At 41.6% G+C, this 22,196-nt stretch overlaps 1 protein-coding gene across 5 annotated transcripts in view; it reads left to right on the top strand.

Annotated features, from left to right (window-relative positions):
• PPP1R9A (protein phosphatase 1 regulatory subunit 9A) overlaps positions 1-22,196 on the top strand; it is a 187,915-nt gene that overhangs the window by 135,575 nt on the left and 30,144 nt on the right. For all 5 annotated transcript variants that reach the window (XR_013216747.1, XM_077268155.1, XM_077268153.1 and 2 more), the window contains exons 6-8: positions 3,376-3,511; positions 15,654-15,806; positions 20,869-20,922. Coding sequence is in view for 4 of the 5 variants with exons in the window: in XM_077268155.1 (XP_077124270.1) it covers positions 3,376-3,511; positions 15,654-15,806; positions 20,869-20,922 (343 nt within the window). In the remaining variant the exon portion in view is untranslated. The remainder of the gene's footprint in view (positions 1-3,375; positions 3,512-15,653; positions 15,807-20,868; positions 20,923-22,196) is intronic.

The raw sequence follows: 22,196 nt of genomic DNA, 5'->3' as shown, positions 1-22,196 counted from the left end.
CTCCTATGTTGGTGATACCCCCTGAGGCTATTCCTCTTGTGTTGGTGATACCTCCTCTAGCTGTCCTTCTTGTAATAGTGATGCCTCATGTAACTGTTCTCTCACAATGGTGACACCCTGGTATCTGTCTCATAGTGGCGGTATTCTGTTATATCCTTCTCCGTTACAGATAATCCACCCCTGGTTCCTTTCCCACTGTGGGTACATTGATGATAATTGTTCGCCAGCACATCCCAGACGGAAATCTATATATATAAAAACTAAGGAGAACTATAAGTCAAAAGAAAGCCAAGATAGATTTTATATAAATAATCAAAAATTTTTTATTGAAAAATTAATTACATAAAAAAGTATATACCATAATCATTACATAAATGTGATGAATCCAAAGGTGCATCAAAATCCAAGGCATATAGAGCACGACACTGCTGACCTGTAACAAGGTGCATCTAACCTATTGCTATCAAATCCAACCACCACTGAATGGGCTGTGACACTGTAATTAGAGTATAATCAGTGAGTTTTCCTGCATATAACTTAGTCACAAGCCCAATAGTAGTCAGATTAAAGGTGCATATTAATAAAAAAGACATAATTACCCATGATGGTACAGCAGAGTCGGCTCCAGTGCCAAGGGGTTACCCCAACGCGCGTTTCGCGTGCTAATAATAGCCTCGCTTCCTCAGGGGCCCCCTGAGGAAGCGAGGCTATTATTAGCACGCGAAACGCGCGTTGGGGTAACCCCTTGGCACTGGAGCCGACTCTGCTGTACCATCATGGGTAATTATGTCTTTTTTATTAATATGCACCTTTAATCTGACTACTATTGGGCTTGTGACTAAGTTATATGCAGGAAAACTCACTGATTATACTCTAATTACAGTGTCACAGCCCATTCAGTGGTGGTTGGATTTGATAGCAATAGGTTAGATGCACCTTGTTACAGGTCAGCAGTGTCGTGCTCTATATGCCTTGGATTTTGATGCACCTTTGGATTCATCACATTTATGTAATGATTATGGTATATACTTTTTTATGTAATTAATTTTTCAATAAAAAATTTTTGATTATTTATATAAAATCTATCTTGGCTTTCTTTTGACTTATAGTTCTCCTTAGTTTTTATACGTTCAATTTGAGTCGCCATTTTTTTTTATATATTTTTTTTGATATTTTGATCGCTATTTGTACTGATGTTCTGTTGGTGGAAATCTATATATATGGAGGGAATATTTAAGGGGGATTATACCCCTCTCGGTACAAGACACCCAGCGGTTTCCCGATGTTCCTTAGATCATAGCTTAATGGGGGACGTAGATCAATCATTGGAAATGGAGTTATGTTTGCACTTTATATAACCTAACTGTAGGAGTGGGGGAAGGGCAATGACAACCGCTCTGAGCACATATTTAGCTTTGTAAAAAGGGGATTTCAGCTTTCAGGATATCAATAAAGTGAGTAATCATCAGGATACTGACCTGATCTATTTGAGTAACCGCATTTTGTTACTTGCGATTCTATTGGAATCGGTTTTCTTACATAATTAGGATCTTCTCCCTCCGGAATGATAAAAGTAACTTACAAATCAGTGACTGTCACACAGCAGAAATATTAAGGCAGATCCGTCCTACTACTCAACCTACTTCCAGCCAAGGAAGATATCAGAATTGTGTCCTGGCGCGCTGCACACACACTGAGCGCGGTTCGGGCCGCGGAGTCAGAGACTTCTTCTAGAAATGAGTTGGCCGAGTGACAACCTGGAGCTCAATACTCTGCTATAATGAAATGCATCCATTCATATCCTAATGGAGAGGCCGGCGCCTGCTACACCTGGCACAGACCCTGCTGGGAAATCGATTTTATATATATATTTTTTTTAAGTAAGGTGATTTTTTCCAATTAGGGAGTATTCCAGCTGAATGCCAATTGTCTTAATTAGCAGCGCAGCCGCTGAGAGCTTTATGACCCATGGGTGTAATGTGATTTAGTGGCACATTCTTGTGTCTAAGTGCTTTTCATTTATTATATGTGTAATGCAAATGAATGACTTACTGTCCACAGACGAGCTACATCTATGTCCGTCCTTCAAGTGCCTGATTGCATTTTGCTATATTAGACTTAAAATTTTACATTATTTACCTGTGAGATACATAGCGTGCTGCTTCACCCTGCCGGGGAAGCTGTACAGCAGCTATATTATTGGCCATAGGGGGCAGTATTATATTCTTGTACATAGGAGCAGTATTATAGTAGATATATTCTTGTACATAGGAGCAGTATTATAGTAGTTATATTCTTGTACATAGGAGCAGTATTATAGTAGTTATATTCTAGTACATAGGAGCAGTATTATAGTAGTTATATTCTTGTACATAGAAGCAGTATTATAGTAGTTATATTCTTGTACATAGGGGCAGTATTATAGTAGTTATATTCTTGTACATAGGAGCAGTATTATAGTAGTTATATTCTTGTACATAGGGGCAGTATTATAGTAGTTATATTCTTGTACATAGCAGCAGTATTATAGTAGATATATTCTTGTACATAGGGGCACTATTATAGTAGATATATTCTTGTATATAGGGGCAGTATTATAGTAGTTATATTCTTGTACATAGGAGCAGTATTATAGTAGTTATATTCTTGTACATAGGAGCAGTATTATAGTAGTTATATTCTTGTACATGGGCGCAGTATTCTAGTAGTTATATTCTTGTACATAGAAGCAGTATTATAGTAGTTATATTCTTGTACATAGGGGCAGTATTATAGTAGTTATATTCTTGTACATAGGGGCAGTATTATAGTAGTTATATTCTTGTACATAGGAGCAGTATTATAGTAGTTATATTCTTGTACATAGGGGCAGTATTATAGTAGTTATATTCTTGTACATAGAGGGCAGTATTATAGTAGTTATATTCTTGTATATAGGGGGCAGTATTATAGTAGTTATATTCTTGTATATAGGGGGCAGTATTATAGTAGTTATATTCTTGTACATAGGAGCAGTATTATAGTAGTTATATTCTTGTACATAGGAGCAGTATTCTAGTAGTTATATTCTTGTACATAGGAGTAGTATTATAGTAGTTATATTCTTGTACATAGGGACAGTATTATAGTAGTTATATTCTTGTACATAGGGGCAGTATTATATTAGTTATATTCTTGTATATAGGGGGCAGTATTATAGTAGTTATATTCTTGTACATAGGAGCAGTATTCTAGTAGTTATATTCTTGTACATAGGGGCAGTATTATAATAGTTATATTGTTGTACAAAGGAGCAGTAGTATAGTAGTTATACTCATTTACATAGGGGTCTGGATTATTTTGTGAATATTAACATTTGTGTTTTTAATTTTACAGATTTATTATTGGACGTGAAAAACCCGGACAGGTCAGTGAGGTTGCCCAGTTAATCAGCCAGACTCTGGAGCAGGAGCGTCGTCAGAGGGAGATGCTTGAACAGCACTATGCACAATATGACGCTGACGATGATGAGGTAATAATAGTAGTAATTTTGTTTTTTGTGATATATTTCATTTAAAATGTAAGGGGTTTTCTGAGATGATGTAAATACCAGTAATATAATCCAGCACGGGAAGTGTAATAAATTATCAAACAGTGTAAAATAAGCCGCCTTACATCACAAGATGTTAATAATACATTCCGTCACCTCTGGTCGTTCACGACTATTTAGTTTCGTAACCGTTGCTTTTACTATTTAGTTTCGTAACCGTTGCTTTTACGTGTGATCCATGCCGTGGCTTTTTATATGTGATAGTGCAGGATTCACGGCGTTCTCCATATTATTACCCACTTATTGGTTTTCTCACTTTTTGAATTCTTATTACCTTACATGTATCAAAATGTCTTTTTCCATATAATGCCTCGAGGCTGCAGAGCAGCTCCATTCTCATCGACGTGTAGCATCAGACGGCTGTGTTTTCTGATCCGTGTGGTTCCGTGGTGAATATCACAACATGGACATGTGATCGAACAGATCACTTACCACGCATTGCATATAATATAGCTGTTAATGTCATAAGGTTTTTTTTGCCTACAGCAAATGAAAGCACTGTAGTTATTTTTTTTGCACCAGTGCACGTGGAAGAACCACACATATAGAAGCCATTGGTGTGTAACCAGATGTAAGCGTTGGGCTATCTGCTCACCTTTGGTCAAAACCAAAGAGTGTTCTAGCAGAAACCTCCTCATGAAATGCTCCTTCTTTTTGGAGTTTTGTTTTTTAAAAATGTTATCAAGTTCCAAAAGCAGTTTTGAAGAGGTGTTTTTGGTTTTTTTTTACCATTTTTGCAGTTTTTTCTTCCTGAAGCATGTTTTGTAGCCTTTTGCTTGCACAGTACCCAGTTGGGTGTGGATTCCACCAGGAGCTGCTTTATACAAGTGACATATACTTTTTTTTCTCCAACCTGGTGTTTTTTTTAAAGAAAATCTGAAGTGGAAGAAAAATGCTGACACAACTGAATATAGGACCAATAGGAGACAGTTAAGAAGAGATTTTTCAGGCTTTTTTAGCAGACCTGCTTCAGAAAAACTTCCAAAAATTCAGTGTGCAAATACTATTAGTAACCTTAACGCTAACAAAAAGACTAAAGGGAGAGCAAACTCCCCACCATGGGGGCTGGTTTTGCTTTACACTTAATGGGAGTAGTGATGATTTTTTAAAAACTTTTTATCCTGTTGGAGCAATGGAAAGTACCGTATGTATGAAATATGCTACGAATTTCAAATAACTGTGGACTTTATATAGACGTAAAAGTTACTCTGTCCTGAATAAACCGATACAGTTTCTTTTACATTCCCATACAGTTTCCTCGACATTCCAATAGTTTCCTGAATATTCCGATACATTTTCCTGAACATTCCCATATATCTCCTGTATATTCTGATCTACTTCCTGTACATTCCGATACATCTCCTGTATATTCCGATACATCTCCTGAACATTCTAATTTTTTTTCCTGAGCATTCCGGTATATTTCCTGTACATTCCAATACAGTTATATGAAAATGTTTGGGCACCCCTATTAATCTTAAGCTTAATGTTTTATAAAAATTGTTTTTTTTGCAACAGCTATTTCAGTTTCCTATATCTAATAACTGATGGACACAGTAATGTTTCTGCCTTGAAATGAGGTTTATTGTACTAACAGAAAATGTGCAATCTGCATTCAAACAAAATTTGACAGGTGCATAAGTATGGGCACCTCACCAGAAAAGTGACATTAATATTTAGTAGATCCTCCTTTTGCAAAAATAACAGCCTCTAGTCGCTTCCTGTAGCTTTTAATGAGTTCCTGGATCCTGGATGAAGGTATTTTTGACCATTCCTCTTTACAAAACAATTCCAGTTCAGTTAAGTTTGATGGTCGCCGAGCATGGACAGCCCTCTTCAAATGATCCCACAGATGTTCAATGATATTCAGGTCTGGGGACTGGGATGGCCATTCCAGAACAGTGTAATTGTTCCTCTGCATGAATGCCTCAGTAGATTTGGAGCGGTGTTTTGGATCATTGTCTTGCTGAAAGATCCATCCCCTGCGTAACTTCAACTTTGTCACTGATTCATGAACATTATTGTCAAGAATCTGCTGATACTGAGAGGAATCCATGTGTCCCTCAACTTTAACAAGATTCCCGGTGCCGGCATTGGCCACACAGCCCCAAAGCATGATGGAACCTCCACCAAATTTTACTGTGGGTAGCAAGTGTTTTTCTTGGAATGCTGTGTTTTTTGCCACCATGCATAACGCCTTTTTGTATGACCAAACAACTCAATCTTGGTTTCATCAGTCCACAGGACCTTCTTCCAAAAAGAAATTGGCTTCTCCAAATGTGCGTTTGCATACCTCAGCCGACTCTGTTTGTGGCGTGCTTGCAGAAACGGCTTCTTTCGCATCACTCTCCCATACAGCTTCTCCTTGTGCAAAGCGCGTTGTATAGTTGACCGATGCACAGTGACGCCATCTGCAGCAAGTTGATGCTACAGCTCTCTGGAGGTGGTCTGAGGATTGTCCTTGACTGATCTCACCATTCTTCTTCTCTGCCTTTCTGATGGTTTTCTTGGCCTGCCACTTCTGGCCTTAACAAGAACTGTACCTGTGTTCTTCCATTTCCTTACTATGTTCCTCACAGTGGAAATTGACAGGTTAAATCTCTGAGACAGCTTTTTGTATCCATCCCCTGAACGACTATGTTGAACAATCTTTGTTTTCAGATCATTTGACAGTTGTTTTGAGGAGCCCATGATGCCACTCTTCGGAGGAGATTCAAACAGGAGAACAACTTGCAAGTGGCCACTTTAAGTAGCTTTTCTCATGATTGCATACACCTGGCTGTGAAGTTCAAGGCTCAATGAGGTTACAAAACCAAAAAAAGTGCTTTAGTAAGTCAGTAAAAAGTAGGTAGGAGTATTTAAAACAAGAAAATGATAAGGGTGCCCATACTTATGCACCTGTCAAATTTTGTTTGAATGCAGATTGCACATTTTCTGCTAGTACAATAAACCTCATTTCAAGGCAGAAACATTACTGTGTCCAACAGTTATTAGATATATGAAACTGAAATAGCTGTTGCAAAAAAAAAACAATTTTTATAAAACATTAAGCTTAAGATTAATAGGGGTGCCCAAACTTTTTCATATAACTGTACATTTCCTGAAATTTCCTATACATTTTCCAGAACATTTCGATACATTTTTTTGCTGAACATTCCAATATGTTTCATGAGATTTATGATACATCTCCTGTTTTTCCACTACATTTCCTGTATATTCTGATACATCTTTTGTGTATTCTGATACAATTCCTGTATATCCCGATACATCTGCTGTATATTTCTATACATTTATTGTATGTTCCAATACATTTTCTGTATATTCCGATACATCTTTTGTACATTTCTGATACATTTCCTATATATTCTGATACATTTTCTTATTATTATTTCCACCCCAGACATCGGACCTCTGTATTTAAAGTACATTATTATCTGCTCTCTTAACATCCAGTGTGGATTTCTCTTCTGTAACTTTTCTATGTCCTTTTTTTATTCTTGAACTTATATCTGTTTTTCTGTCATATTTCTTTTTATTCTGATTTACCCACAGAACTTTTTTTTATGGCATGGTACATTTTTAATATGGGGTAATTAATAAATCTCCTTTTAGTGTGGTGTCTAATAAAATTAATCTATGTTTCTTATAAGTGTGCTGTAAAATTAAGATTCATGCCTTTATTGTTAATCAAAGAGACACATTCCATAGTCTTTTCTGTAGAACCCATGTCAGGAACAGGTCGTCAATATATCGACGATGTTTCTAAAATGGAGGGCCGACTCTTTGATATTCATATGTGTTATTAGACCTGTCCAGGGCTTATTATTACAGCCCATGTAGGCAGGACATAGTACTAACTCGAGACACATAGAAGAATGCAAGATCAATTCACTGCAACTTGTTGATGGTTTCCAGGAACCTTTTTAGGAAACAGAATGAAAAAAAAGAGTCGAATTCAAGAATATAATAATAACCATATATTAAAAGCTGCAGGATTTTGCATGTAAGAGCCATTGAAGATAGTGGAACATTATCTGTATGCAGGTGGAACATACTTCGTCATGAAACAGGGTTGGCGCACATTTCGAGCTTTGTTATATTTTATGTATTTTATTTATTACGTCTTGTCATTTTTCTACGATTCTGGACTAGTTCCAGATTTGCAGCAGCCTGAACTGCACATGAACCGCACCATCTGGGACGCAGCCCGGATTATTAATGTCATCTGCTCATTTCTGTCATGTCTTTTCTGCTACCAACGGGTTTTTTTTTCTTTTTTCTCGTTTTTTTTTTTTGACCCATTATCCCAATCCGTTGTGTGTTTCCTGATCTATATTTTATACTGTAAAGGTGGTCTGGACTCTTCCCATTTTGATAGGATTCATCGACAGCTACATGTTTCTGGGTAGCTCTCAAACAAGGGTGGCACAAGCTTGATTTTTGGGGTTGTCTATTTTTATAAATATTGGCATCCCTGAGTTGTGTCCTGGGACTGCAGGTCTTCTACTAATTCTCCAAAAATTTACCTGATTGATAGCTCCTCAGTGTCCCTCCTCCCTGCTTCTACTAATTGTCCTGAAAGTTACCTGATTGACTGCGCCCCAATGTGTCTCCTTCCTGCTTCTACAGATTCTCCCCAAACTTACCTGACTGAAAGCTCCTCAGTGTTCCTTCTCCCTGCTGCTACTGAAATCTAACACTGCTCAGAACAGTCTGCAGGCTGAGTGGGTGCAGGTGAAATAGCTGCCTGGCTGGATGGACAGAGATTGAACAGCTGTCAGTCAGTCTGTGTGGCTGGGTGGGCTTAGATTGAGTAGCCGTCAGGCTGGGTGGGCTTAGATTGAATAACTGTCAGTCAGACTGGATGGGCGGATATTTAATAGTTGTCAGTCTGGGTGGATGGAGATTAAATAACAGTCAGGTAGCGTGGACAGGAATTGAATAGTTGTCAGTCAGGCAGCATGGGCAAGGACAGAATAGCTGTCAGTCAGGCTGCGTGGGCATGGATTGAATAGCTGTCAGTCAGGTGGCGTGTGCGTGGATTGAATCGCTGTCAGGCGGCGTGGGCGGGGATTGCATAACTGTCAGGTGGCATGGGCAGGGATTGAATATCTGTCAGGATGGGTGGGTGGGCTGAAAACAAACTCTGTATGTGTAGGTGGAAATTGAATAGCTGTCAGGCTGGGTGGGCTTAGATTGAATAGCTGTCAGTCAGTCTGGGTAGGTGGATATTAAATAGTAGTCAGGCAGCGTGGGCAGGGATTGAATAGTTGTCAGTCAGGGAGCATAGACAGGGATTGAATAGTCAGGCAGCGTTGGAGTGGATTGAATAGCTGTCAGTCAGGTGGCATAGGCGATGATTGAATAGCTGTCGGTGTGGACAGGGATGGAATAGCTGTCACTCAGGTGACGTGGGCGAGGATTGAATAGTTGTCAGTCAGGTGGCGTGGGCAGGGATTGAATAACTGTCAGTCAGGTGGCATGGGCGATGATTGAATAGCTGTCGGCATAGGCAAGGATGGAATAGCTGTCACTCAGGTGGCATGGGCAAGGATTGAATAGCTGTCGGCGTAGGCAAGGATGGAATAGCTGTCAGGTGGCATGGGAAAGGATTGAATAGCTGTCAGTCAGGTGGCATGGGCAAGGATGGAATAGCTGTCACTCAGGTGGTATGGGCAAGGATTGAATAGCTGTCGGTGTGGGCAGGGATGGGATAGCTGTCACTCAGGTGACGTGGGCGAGGATTGAATAGTTGTCAGTCAGGTGGCGGGGGCAGGGATTGAATAGCTGTCACTCAGGTGGCATGGGCAAGGATTGAATAGCTGTCGGCGTAGGCAAGGATGGAATAGCTGTCACTCAGGTGGCATGGGCAAGGATTGAATAGCTGTCAGTCAGGTGGCATGGGCAAGGATGGAATAGCTGTCACTCAGGTGGCATGGGCAAGGATGGAATAGCTGTCACTCAGGTGGCATGGGCAAGGATTGAATAGCTGTCGGTGTGGGCAGGGATGGGATAGCTGTCAGTCAGGTGGCGTGGGCAAGGAGTGAATAGCTGTTAGTCAGGTCGCATGGGCAGGGATGGAATGGATGGCCGGCTGGGTGGGTGGGCTGAACACTTAGACTCAGGAGCTCTTTCCCTCTTTATCTGGACACCATCGCTTGCTGAGATGAAGGAGGAGAAGCTCCGTCTCCGCTCGAGTAATATTGGCTTTGATTTTGCTCCTCTGAGATGTGAGTGGTGTTTTGACTGTACTCTATGGTTCAGCCCGTGCGCTCTGCAAAGCCAATCAGAACCGAAGCTGAGCTCCTCTTCCCCTACATTTCTGTGAATGTGAGCGTCGTCATACTTTATTTACCCTTTAACTCCCAGGGGCCCAAGAGATAAGCGGGCCATAGCCACCTCCAAAGTATCTGGAATTATGTATGATGATGAGCTACTGGACTGCAAAGTATCAGATATAGTTCTGGCACAGAACTGTTTATTGTTCGTGTGAGTTTAGTCTTTTCGAATATTGTTCCCATTAATATATATATATTGTGACTTTAGGGCGGTCACCATTTTTCCAGTGAAGGTCTGGCGCACGATTATATTCTCTTGTGTATGGCGGACCTTCCCTCGCCAGATTCCTTTTCTAGGTATACGCTGCACCCCACGCTGCCTTATTCTTCTGCTGATTTCTTGAGCGATTGTTTTTCTGCACACACATTGACCTGGATGTAGCATCTCCGAGTATTGCCCCAGGGAACAGTCCCAAAGCTGCTCTGAAGCCTCCACTCTAATTTCACTCGGCTTCCATTAAAACAGACTATTAAATGTCTGGAGTGCGTCACTTACATAAATAGTGGTATTAAATATTTCCTGCAGCAGATAATCAAATTACACAGCAGCGGTGCATGGAATGTAAATGAGGCAGGTGCTCGGCTCTGATGAAATCCTGCCTATCGAGCAATCTGTTATTTCACAGACGTTTGGTTCTTCAGTGTCTCCAAAGCTGCGCTTTTCAATTCATCATCTAAATCTTCCAATTAAAAAGTAAAGCGGCTTTGTGATTCCTTTTTCATCGTTCGGCTGATCAGAAGAGACGGCGAATCGTGCCATGACTTGTTGCTTTTTTTGTCTTTTATTATTACAGTATTTTTTTTTCATACCGTAGCGTAGAGAAATGATCGTGGCATAGTAATACGTTCTGCACTTATTGCGATGGCAGTCAAGTCGCCAAATTTTGGAGGCTCCTGTTATATATTGGTCAATGATACAAGGGTGGGTTCATAGAAACGTCCACCTAATGTAAAGATTGATGGCACCAACCAGTAGTAGTGACACAGAAACCTCCTCGGGTCCATATTGGAATGCAGAGTGTGAACTAAGCTACTGTACTCAGCCATGACTACCACATGGAGGTTTGGACATTAGAGCCTTGGATTCCCAGGTGACAATCCTTGGAATATTTGTGTGAGTTTTGGACATTAATGCCTGGGATTCACAGGTAACGATCCTTGGAATGGTTGAGTGAGGTTTGGACATTAGCGCCTCGGATTCCCAGGTGACGATCCTTGGAACGGTTGGGTGAGGTTTGAACATTAGCGCCTCAGATTCCCAGGTGACAATCTTTGGAACGGATGGATGAGTTTTGGACATTAGCGCCTCGGACTCACAGGTGACAATTCTTGGAATGGTTGGTTGAGGTTTGGACATTAGCACCTCAGATTCACAGGTGACGATCCTTGGAATGGTTGGGTGAGTTTTGGACATTAGCTCATCAGAATCCCAGGTGACGATCCTTGGAATGGTTGGTTGAGGATTGGACATTAGCGCCTCAGATTCCCAGGTGACAATCTTTGAAAAGGTTGGATGAGTTTTGGACATTAGCGCCTCGGACTCACAGGTGACAATCCTTGGAATGGTTGGTTGAGGTTTGGACATTAGCGCCTCGGACTCACAGGTGACAATCCTTGGAATGGTTGGTTGAGGTTTGGACATTAACACCTCGGATTCCCAGGTGACGAACCTTGGAATGGTTGGGTGAGTTTTGGACATTAGCTCATCAGAATCCCAGGTGACGATCCTTGGAATGGTTGGTTGAGGTTTGGACATTAGCGCCTCAGATTCCTGGGTGACGATCCTTGGAATGGTTGGGTTGACCACTCTTGGAGTTGGCTAGAAGATTCTATCCTGGAGAGTAAACACGGCATTATGTCATAAAGCTGGAGAGTTCCATCATCTATAGGACAGGTATCCAAAACAATCAACAGGCAAAACTTGACATCATACATTAAAAGTTGGTAACAGTAAGGCAGGAACACAAGAAAGTTAACAGGAGCAAAACAGGGTCAACAATGGGAAATCAGTAACGAGTTGCTTCAGTTATGTCACTAGATTATAAGAATCTCATAGGCTCTTCTCTGATTTGGTTTGGTGATGTCAATTTATTGTTAGCAACTTCAGTGATGTCAGTAGATTTTTCTAATCTATCAAGGCTGTCTTCTAAGTTACTAATGTCACTAGATCTGAAAAATCTCCTTGGCTCTTCTCAGAGTTACTTCAGTGATGTCACCAGATCTAAATAATCCCCTAAACTCTTCTCTGATTTACTACAGCAATGTCAATTTATTTTTCTCAATTTCATAGGATTTCACAATTACTTCAGTGATGTCAGTAGATTTTTCTAATCTATAAGGCTGCTTTCTGAGATAGTACAGTGATGTCAGATTGTCAGTAGATCTCAGTATTCTCGTAGACTCTCCTCTGAGTTGTTTAAGTGATGTTATTAGATCTCAATATTCTCATAGTTGGCTCTCTCTTGAATTGCTTCAGTAATTTCACTAGATCTCATCTGGTAGACTCTCTTCTGAGTTACTACAGTGATGTCACTAGATCTCAGTAATTTCATAGGCTCTCCTTTGAGTCACTTCAGTGATGTCACTAGATCTAATGTAATCTGATAGGCTCTCCGTGAGTCACTATAGTGATGTCACATTATTACAATACATTGACGATATATAGTTCCCAGACTTGACATTTTTTAGGTACACTTTTTTTTCTTGACATGTGCTTATCTATAAAACATTTAATATGGCAGGAAAACGGCCTGCACAAAAATACATGAAATAAAAAGCACCACCAAAAATGTGTGCCACATAAAAAAAAAAAATGCTTACTATTTTTTGCACATCTTTTAAAACACTTAGTGTCAATATATCATTTTTTTTATTAGTATATTTTTTGTTGGTATTGTTTCTCTCATTGGCAGCAAACTGATCGAAAGGGCATGATATGACTGACTTCTCTTTCTTCCATTTAAATCCTAAGGAACAGAATGATTAGAACTGAATTTTAATTTCATACAATGGTCCTGAAGAAAAGTCAGCTGGAGTAAGTTACATAAAATTCACGTAGAGGCACATGTCCTGCCCAGTTCTAAGGAAGGTCTGAAATTAGCAAAATATTTAACCAGATGTGGTTTGTGCCAACTTTTTAAAGCCAGAAAAATATCTCATAAAATGCTCCCTAAATGTTTATCTGTAGATACAAGATCTAGTAACATTACTGTACTGACGTTGAGAAAAACCTATGAGAGTAAAACGATCCAGTGGCATCACTAAAGTAACTTTGAGGAGAACTTATAGGATTATGAAGATTTTGTGACATCACTAGTGTAACCCTGAGAAGAACACATGAGATAATTAAAATATAGTTACATCACTGTAGTAACATTTAGGCGAGCCTATAAGATTGTGAAGATCTGGTGACCTCACAGGTAACTTTGAGGAGAACCCATGAGATTACATAGATTCAGTGACATCACTATAGTAACTTTTAGAAGAGCCTCTGAGATTGTGAAGACCTAGCGATCTCACTAGTAACTTTTAGGAGAGCGTATGAGATTGTAAAAATCTAGTGACCTCACTAGTAACTTTTAGGAGAGCCTATGAGATTGTAAAAATCTAGTGACCTCACTAGTAACTTTTAGGAGAGCCTCTGAGATTGTAAAGATCTAATGATCTCACTATTAACTTTTAGGAGAGCCTCTGAGATTGTGAAGACCTAGTGATTTCACTGTAGCAACATTTAGGAGAGCCTCTGAGATTGTGAAGACCTAGTGATCTCACTAATAACTTTTAGGAGCGCCTCTGAGATTGTGAAGACCTAGTGATCTCACTAGTAACGTTTAGGAGAGCCTCTGAGATTGTATCTTTTAGGAGAGCCTATAAGATTACAAAGATTCAGTGACAACACTATAGTAACTTTTAGAAGAGCCTATGAGATTCTAAAGACCCAGTGATCTCACTAGTAACTTTGAGGAGAGTCTATGAGAGTAGAAAGATCTAGTGACATCACTACAGTAACTTTGAGGAGAGCTTATAGGATTATGAAGATTTTGTGACATCACTATTGTAACTCTGAGAAGATCATATGAGATACCGTAATTAAAATATAGTTACATCACTTTATTAACATTTAGGCGAGCCTATAAGATTGTGAAGATCTGGTGACTTCACAGGTAACTTTGAGGAGAGCCTATAAGATTTCAAAGATTCAGTGACAACACTATAGTAACTTTTAGAAGAGCCTACGAGATTCTAAAGACCTAGTGATCTCACTAGTAACTTTTAGGAGAGCCTCTGAGATTAAAAAGATCCAGTGACATCACTGTAGGACTTTAAGGAGAGCCTATGACATCATGAAGATTTAGTGACATCACTGTAGTAACATTTAGGAAAGTTTATGAGCTTGTAAAGATCTAGTGACCTCAATGTAGTAAATTTTAGGAGAGCCTCTGAGATCATAAAGATGTAGTGACATCACTGTAGTAACATTTAGGAGAACCTATGATATCATGAAGACTTAGTGACATCACTGTAGTAACATTTAGGAGAGCTTATGAGATTCTAAAGATCTAGTGTCCTCACTATAGTAACTATTAGGAGATCCGTGAGATCATGAAGATCTAGTGACATCACTGTAGTAACATTTAGGAGAGCCTATGAGAGTCTAAAGATCTAGTGTTCTCACTATAGTAACTTTTAGGAGATCCGTGAGATCATGAAGATCTAGTGACATCACTGTAGTAACATTTAGGAGAGCCTATGAGAGTCTAAAGATCGAGTGACATCACAGCAGTAACTTTGAAGTGAGCCCATAAGATCCTGAAGATCTAGTGACCTCACTGCCGTAGCGCAGGATAAAGAGTATCACATTACTAATACCTCTAACATTCCGAACGCAAAACAGCAGAAAACAAATCTGTGATATTATCCGCCTCCTCCACCGCAGTTTGCTGTTTTGTCAGAGTTGTCACATTCCCCTTGAAGCTGTATTATAGCTGTCAGCATCTCGCCGGGCTTATAAAATGTTCCTTTCATCCTTGGAAACAATTAGGACATAAATTGTGCTTAGAATGTGTTTTCTCTCAGCGGCGTCGTGTTCTGATCACCCACGTGTTCGCCATTATTGGGTTGACGTGCTTGGGAGTGTGGGTTACAGAGCTTTTTAATTCTGATATAAAAGGACGCGGGGTGCGCCTATTAGTGCAAAGCACTTGTTGTGTTGAAATATTAACGAGTTTAGATTACAAAGGTGTGACATTACGAGGAAACTTTATAGTAAGTGTATAGACTTCTGCACATAGCCACAGGCTTCTGGTGCAGTCTCTTGTTTCGATGGAAACATATTTATTGTGAAAATAAAGTTTCTATTAAACTTTGGGGCAGCTAAATATATCGTCAGTGTGTGGAAACATGGAAACAAATCAGTTTTGCCCATAGAATACTTACATGATGACATTTTGTCTGCCGGCAGCCACCACTAGAGGGAGCTCATGAGTTCAATGCAGACACTGAACTTAATGATAGTACAGTATAAAGGAGGCTCCCTCTGGTGGTGGCTAGAAGTATTATTTAAAGTGATATTCCCTTCCTGGACATTTGTTTTTATATCTTCATAGAAGTCCTGAAGGCAGAATTTGGAGTTCTTATATCAGTGATTGGAGACAGGCACACATGCACTGATTGCTACAAAGAAATGCTAAGTAATGAATGGCATAATGGCATGTTTCATCTCATAGACAGGAGAATACGCCACTGATGAGGAGGATGAAGATGTGGGCCCGGTCATCCCAGGAAGAGAAATGGCCATTGAAGTTTTTGATCTTCCAGAAGGCGATGAAATGTTTTCCTCGGACCTGGATGCAACAAAACTGGCTCATAAATTTAAAGAGGTACCGTAACTCAAAAAGTTGTCAGCGTTCACTGCCACGGAGATATGAGAACCCAGTAACATTATGGATTTTGATAATTTTTTTGTCTGATCATACGGTTATCCATGATAGCACCGCAATGACTAGCAATTTCTTTTTATTTTTTTTTATTTTTACATTATTTTCTACATTTAAAAAGCCAAAACTTTTTTTTTTTTACTGACATGATTCTGTGAGTCCTTGTTTTATATCTGAGAAATTATATATTTTTTTCCCTAATTTTGGGAACATATAAATTACTGAGTAATTTATATAATTATATAATATAATAATTTATATAATTTTTTTTCTGATGCAAAAACAGCAATTTTGAAAATTATTTTTTATTTGTAATTTTTCTATGTTCAGGTTTCGCACCCAATCACCTGTTGAATGAATTATTTAGGATATTGAAGGGAATGTCCACTACTCGGACAACACCTTCTCAATCACTGAAAAACAGCCTGTACCCACCTCCGGTGCCGGCCGGTGCCGGCCTATAGGTCACATGAGCCCTGCAGCCAATCAGTGACTGCTAATGGACGTATTCACTCTCACCTCCTAATATCTGGAGGAAGTGAGAACTGCTGCTGCTTTCTGATTCGCTGACATAACAACATCACGTGACACCCGGCACCGACGTTGCTGGAATGGCGCTGACACCGGGGAGAGTACAGAACATTTTTATTTTGCACTGTACAATATAGCAATTCAGGAATGGTTGTCCGAATAATAGACAACCCCTTTAAGGAGACATGTTGACACCTAATTTGTGTACTTTTTTGTTATATGTATATACAAATATTTATTTTATATGATAACAATATTTGGGGGGGCGTTTATTCTTATCCATCATACCATAAACCATACCATAAGTTGTATATAGTTGATATTTAATGTATTATGCGTACAATGCCTAACAAACAGATAATCCCTGCAGGTGTTGCGGGTGTCAAACCGCCATGAGACATGCAGCCGCGGGGACTCAAACCGACTTTTCAAGCATGCCAAAGACACTCGGTTAGCACATGAGCATGCTCAGATAACACCTTATCCCAGCACGTTCGCTCATCACTAATCATCACTCATTTTATCAATAAAGTTTATAAACCTGAACACATTGATTAATATAATATACTGGAGGGAATATTTGTTTGATGCAGGCTATACGTCTCCTTTGCCAACTGGTAAGTATGTACAGATCTAAAAATATGGCCAATAACTCCCCCACATACCTCTGCCCCAGCTGGACCCAGTACATTATTGCACCCCTACCTTTCCAGCTGTTGTAGAAGCCATTGTTAGGCGTGGGACCCACTACATGGTCATATGTCATGATTCCCAATGGCAGGGACACGGGCAAAAACGGACTAGCTCTAGGAAGATGGTATCTCAGGTAACCGCGATGCTGAACCTAACACGCAAATAAAAGTAGCCAGGGGGTGTGCCTACGTTGTATCCCTAGACACCTCGCGCCAGCCGGAGAGCTAACTACCCCTAGAAGAGGAATACACAGACCTGTCTTGCCTCCAGGGAAACCCCAAAAGTTATAGTAGCCCCCCACATGTAATAACGGTTAGGTAAGAGGAAAACACAAACGCAGTATGAATATAGATTCAGCAAAGTGAGGCCCTCTGACTAGATAGATGAAAATACAAAAGAGGACTTCGCGGTCACCTCAAAACCCTAAGCAGCCATCCGGAAACCACCTTAACTCCGTTATCAACTCATGACACCGGAGTAGTAATTTCAGATCACTAGAGCTTCCAGCAGCACGAGAAATATAAATGCATGCTGGGCAAAACAAACACAAAAAAGCCAAAGATTTCAACTTAGCTGAATTGCAGACTTGGAGCAGGTAGCAAGCAACAGAGGTGCTCTGGTAACATTGATTGCCGGTACTAGAATGACTGAGAAGCCAGACTAAATAGGAAACTCCCAATTTCCTGATGAAAACAGGTGCACTGGAAACACAAGACAAAAGTCAACCAGTACCACCAGTAGCCACCAGAGGGAGCCAAAAACAGAATTCACAACAGTCATAACACCTATAGGACTGGGAACCGCCTGAGCCCATCCCATTCTGTGAGCTCCATTATAACCTTACTAAAATTACCTGCGGGTCTATTCCACTTTCTACATGAATTTTCACTTGCCACGGGGATGCTGCTGATGACACGCGGAGTCCTGTACTGTTCCTATGTGTTGTGATAGCTCCATACATACATCATGCTGTAAGTTGTCCGGTCAGATTCGTACAAAATCCAACAGAAATGACTTCCTAATAAAATTGAAGGCCTACAGCGGTGCAATGGCGCCCCTATGCCTTACTGAGCCCCAGAAGGTCTTCTACATAAGGCCTTAAAGGAAACCTGTCAGGATTGTGCTCAGTAACCTACAGACAGTGTCAGGTCGGCGCCGTTATACTGATTACAATGATACCTGGTGATGAAATCCGTCTTGTGGTTGTTGTGTAATCTTTATTTCCAGTTTAGAGTTAATGATATGCTCATGCTCCGGGGCGGAGCTGTGGGGGTCTTCATGTGATGCTCTGATTAGGTATTCATGTGTATGGCTTCTGACAGGTCACTGATTCCTCACTGACCTGCCCCCTTGTTTACATAGAAAATATATATATTTGGAAAAAAAAATCACCTTCAGCAGGCAGACCTGAACTTCATCATGAACCCGAACACCATTGAGATGTATGGGGACCCGATAACTTCAGAGCTGGGACTTCCAGAAGAAGTCCGTGTTCGGAGTTCAACACCGGACACTAAGTACGGTATGAACCCTGAACTTTAAAGTTAGGGTCCGCTGAGCTCTACCTGTGAGTTCTGCTTCCCTGCCCATCTATAGAGAAAGCCTGAGTCATGCTTCCTCTGCCCACTTAGGCCGGTTTCACACGTCAGTGGCTCCGGTACGTGAGGTGACAGTTTCCTCACGTACCGGAGCCACTGACACACGTAGACACATTGAAATCAAATGCATCTGTGCAGATGTCATTGATTTTTTGCAGACCGTGTCTCCGTGTGCCAAACACGGAGACATGTCAGTGTTCGTGGGAGCGCACGTATTACACGGACCCATTAAAGTCAATGTGTCCTTGTGTAAAACACGTACCGCACACGGACGTTCTCCGTGTGCCGTGCAGGAGACAGCGCTCCAGTAAGCACTGTCCCCCCCACATGGTGCTGAAGCCGCGATTCATATCTTCTGTGCTGTAAAGAAGATATGAATAATCCATTTTTTTTAGTGGTATTTCATGTTTAAAATAAAGCTCCATGTCCCCACCCCTTGTGCGCCCCCCCGCTGTTCTGAAAATACTCACCCGGCTCCCTCGTTGACTGTCGCTGCTTCCTGTCCTGGCCGCAGCTTCTCCTGTATGCGGTCATGTGGGGCCGCCGATTAGTCATGAATATGCGGCTCCACCTCCCATAGGGGTGGAGCCGCATATTCATTACTGTAAATGAGCGGCCCCACGTGACCGCATACAGTAGAAGGTGCGGCCAGGACAGGAAGCAGCGACAGCCAACGAGGGAGGCGGGTGAGTATTTTCAGAACAGCGGGGGGGGGGGGGGCGCACAGGGGGTGAGGACATGGAGCTTTATTTTAAACACGAAATACCACTAAAAAATGGATTATTCATATCTTCTTTACAGCAAACGCTGCTGCACAGAAGATATGAATCGCGGCTTCAGCACGATGCAGGGGACAGCGCTAAACTTTAGCGCTGTCTCCTGCACGGTGCGTGTGGTACCCAGTGGGCACACGGGAGGCACACGTGTGCCACACTGATGTGCCACAGAAACGCAGGGGCACACGGACACGGATAATTCCGGTACCGTTTTTTTCCGGTACCGGAATTATCTGGACGTGTGGGACAGGTCTTATAGAGAAAGCCTGTGAGTCCTGCTTCCTGACCAATCCATAGAGAAGCCTGAGAGTCCTGCTTCCTGACCAATCCATAGAGAAGCCTGTGAGTCCTGCTTCCTGACCAATCCATAGAGAAGCCTGAGAGTCCTGCTTCCCCGCCCATCTATAGAGAAAGCCTGCGAGTCCTGCTTCCTGACCAATCCATAGAGAAGCCTGTGAGTCCTGCTTCCTCACCAATCCATAGAGAAGCCTGTGAGTCCTGCTTCTCCACCAATCCATAGAGAAGCCTGAGAGTCCTGCTTCTCCACCAATCCATAGAGAAGCCTGTGAGTCCTGCTTCCTCACCAATCCATAGAGAAGCCTGTGAGTCCTGCTTCTCCACCAATCCATAGAGAAGCCTGAGAGTCCTGCTTCTCCACCAATCCATAGAGAAGCCTGTGAGTCCTGCTTCCTCACCAATCCATAGAGAAGCCTGTGAGTCCTGCTTCTCCACCAATCCATAGAGAAGCCTGTGAGTGCTGCGTCCCCGCCCTGTGCACCTGTATATATTAGTAAAGGGGTGCATGTTGTTAAAATCTGAGGGGTTGTTGGGTGGTCCTGTGACTACTGCAGTAGGGTGGGCTGCTCTGACTACCTTATTCCCATATACTCAGAGACATATACACCTATAGATCTGTATATCCCGCAATACAGATGACATGTGTTCGGCACAGGACACCATTAGGCATTTCTCCGCCTGGGTATTTTTACTACTGGGTCGGAGATGTGACACTATAGTAGCCCCCACTGTATCATCGCTCCGCTCTATTCCTGGCACTGTCACTAATTGCCTGTTATGTGGCAGGGATGGAGCGCATCAGCGAGCCCGATGTTATGTAACCACGGCGTGACTCACTCCTGCTGCACACTGTTGCGTCGGAGATGTTTATGTTGATGGCTTTAGCAGCTTGCATGCTGCTCGGTATTTTTATGGTCGACGTTAGAGATCAGTGCCACAAGACGTCTGTCTAATCCTAATCTGAACGCTGACACAGTATAGGAGTTTTTTGCAGTGAGACATTTTAATTTACAACCTGCTGCACTGCAGTGTTTTCCACGGACCCTGTACCATCCAGCCGCCCTCCGACGAGCCCACTCTCAATAGTCCTTTCCCTTTATTTCCTTACAGCTGCAGATTAAGCATGCCGTCACCGAAGCCGAAATCCAGAAGCTGAAAACAAAGGTAAGGCTGCAACGATCCATTCTTCTTCTAGTCGGCGGGCAAAACGTAGGCAGGGGCTTGTGTGTGAGAAGAGAGAGACTCAGCTGCTCAAAGGGGAAGGCGTCACAACAGTTTAATGGTGGGCGCAGCAGGGGAAGACGATTATCTCCGAAGATGATGATGTCGACTGGTTATATAAGTCTTTACTTCATTAAATCCGGGCACTGTGTGCAGACTGCAATGAGACTTGTAATATATGTGCATGTGTGCACCACCTGCAACGTCGAAATTCCAACACCAAGAAATAAAGACATGGAGTTCTGGGAAAGGATGGAAACGTGACTGATCTGCAAATGGTAGAAAAAGGCAAGCAACATTTTCAAAACATTGATCTAGTCAGTCCAGAAGTATGAGCCACGTGTGGAAGTCTCGGCACTCGGCTGCTATCAGTGAAGGTTCTGTTGCTGAATGCACTTGGGCAAATCATCAAGATCCTCCGCTGGCAGCTCCTGTGTAATCGCCGACCAATGACGTCCTAGATGTACTTGATGGGGGATTTCTCCAAAGTGTCCCCGAAGCCACAGGGAGCATGTTTCTTCTGCGAGCAGCCTGGACGTGCTCCTATGGCTGCAGAGTCTCCAGACTTGTCTCCCATCGAACAAATCTGGGATGACATTGGTCAGTGATTACACAGGAGCTGCCAGCAGAGGATCTTGATGATTTGCCCAATTTAATTCACCTGCAGAACCTTTCTCAGATAACCATTAATAATGTCAGTGACAGCAGCCGAGGCGGGATTTCTGTATGTGGCGCTCATACTCCAGACAGAATAGATCGTGAGGTTTTGAACATTTTCTTTCCAATTTTTCATCATTTGCTTATTATTAAAATGTCTGTCCATCCTGGGATTCCCTTAATTCCATGATTTCTCCTTCTTTTTGCAATGTCAATGTTAAGGGATGTAGATACTGAGACACAGTAACCGACCAAACCGCTGCATGACCAGCTCTATCCTCGCCTACTGTATCCTCACCCATCCCTTGTAGATTGTGAGCCCTCACATGTAAAGCGCCATGGAATAAATGGCGCTATAATTATAAATAATAATAATAATAATATGTCTTTAAACGCACAGTGGGCAGGAGTGTTCATGAGATTTAATCTACTTGATCTGTTAATAGGTAGGGATGAGCGGATCCGTGAAAGTTCAGGTTCTGGTACCTCACCAAACTTTATGTCCAATGTTCTTTTCGGGTACCAGAAGTTTATCCAAACTTCACAGATGGAAAATTCTC

This window comes from Ranitomeya variabilis, chromosome 6 (genome assembly GCF_051348905.1).
Source record: "Ranitomeya variabilis isolate aRanVar5 chromosome 6, aRanVar5.hap1, whole genome shotgun sequence".
Classification (NCBI taxonomy): domain Eukaryota; kingdom Metazoa; phylum Chordata; class Amphibia; order Anura; family Dendrobatidae; genus Ranitomeya; species Ranitomeya variabilis.
The sequence above is the reverse complement of the archived record's forward strand: the minus strand, read 5'-3'. Positions and strand labels throughout refer to the sequence as shown.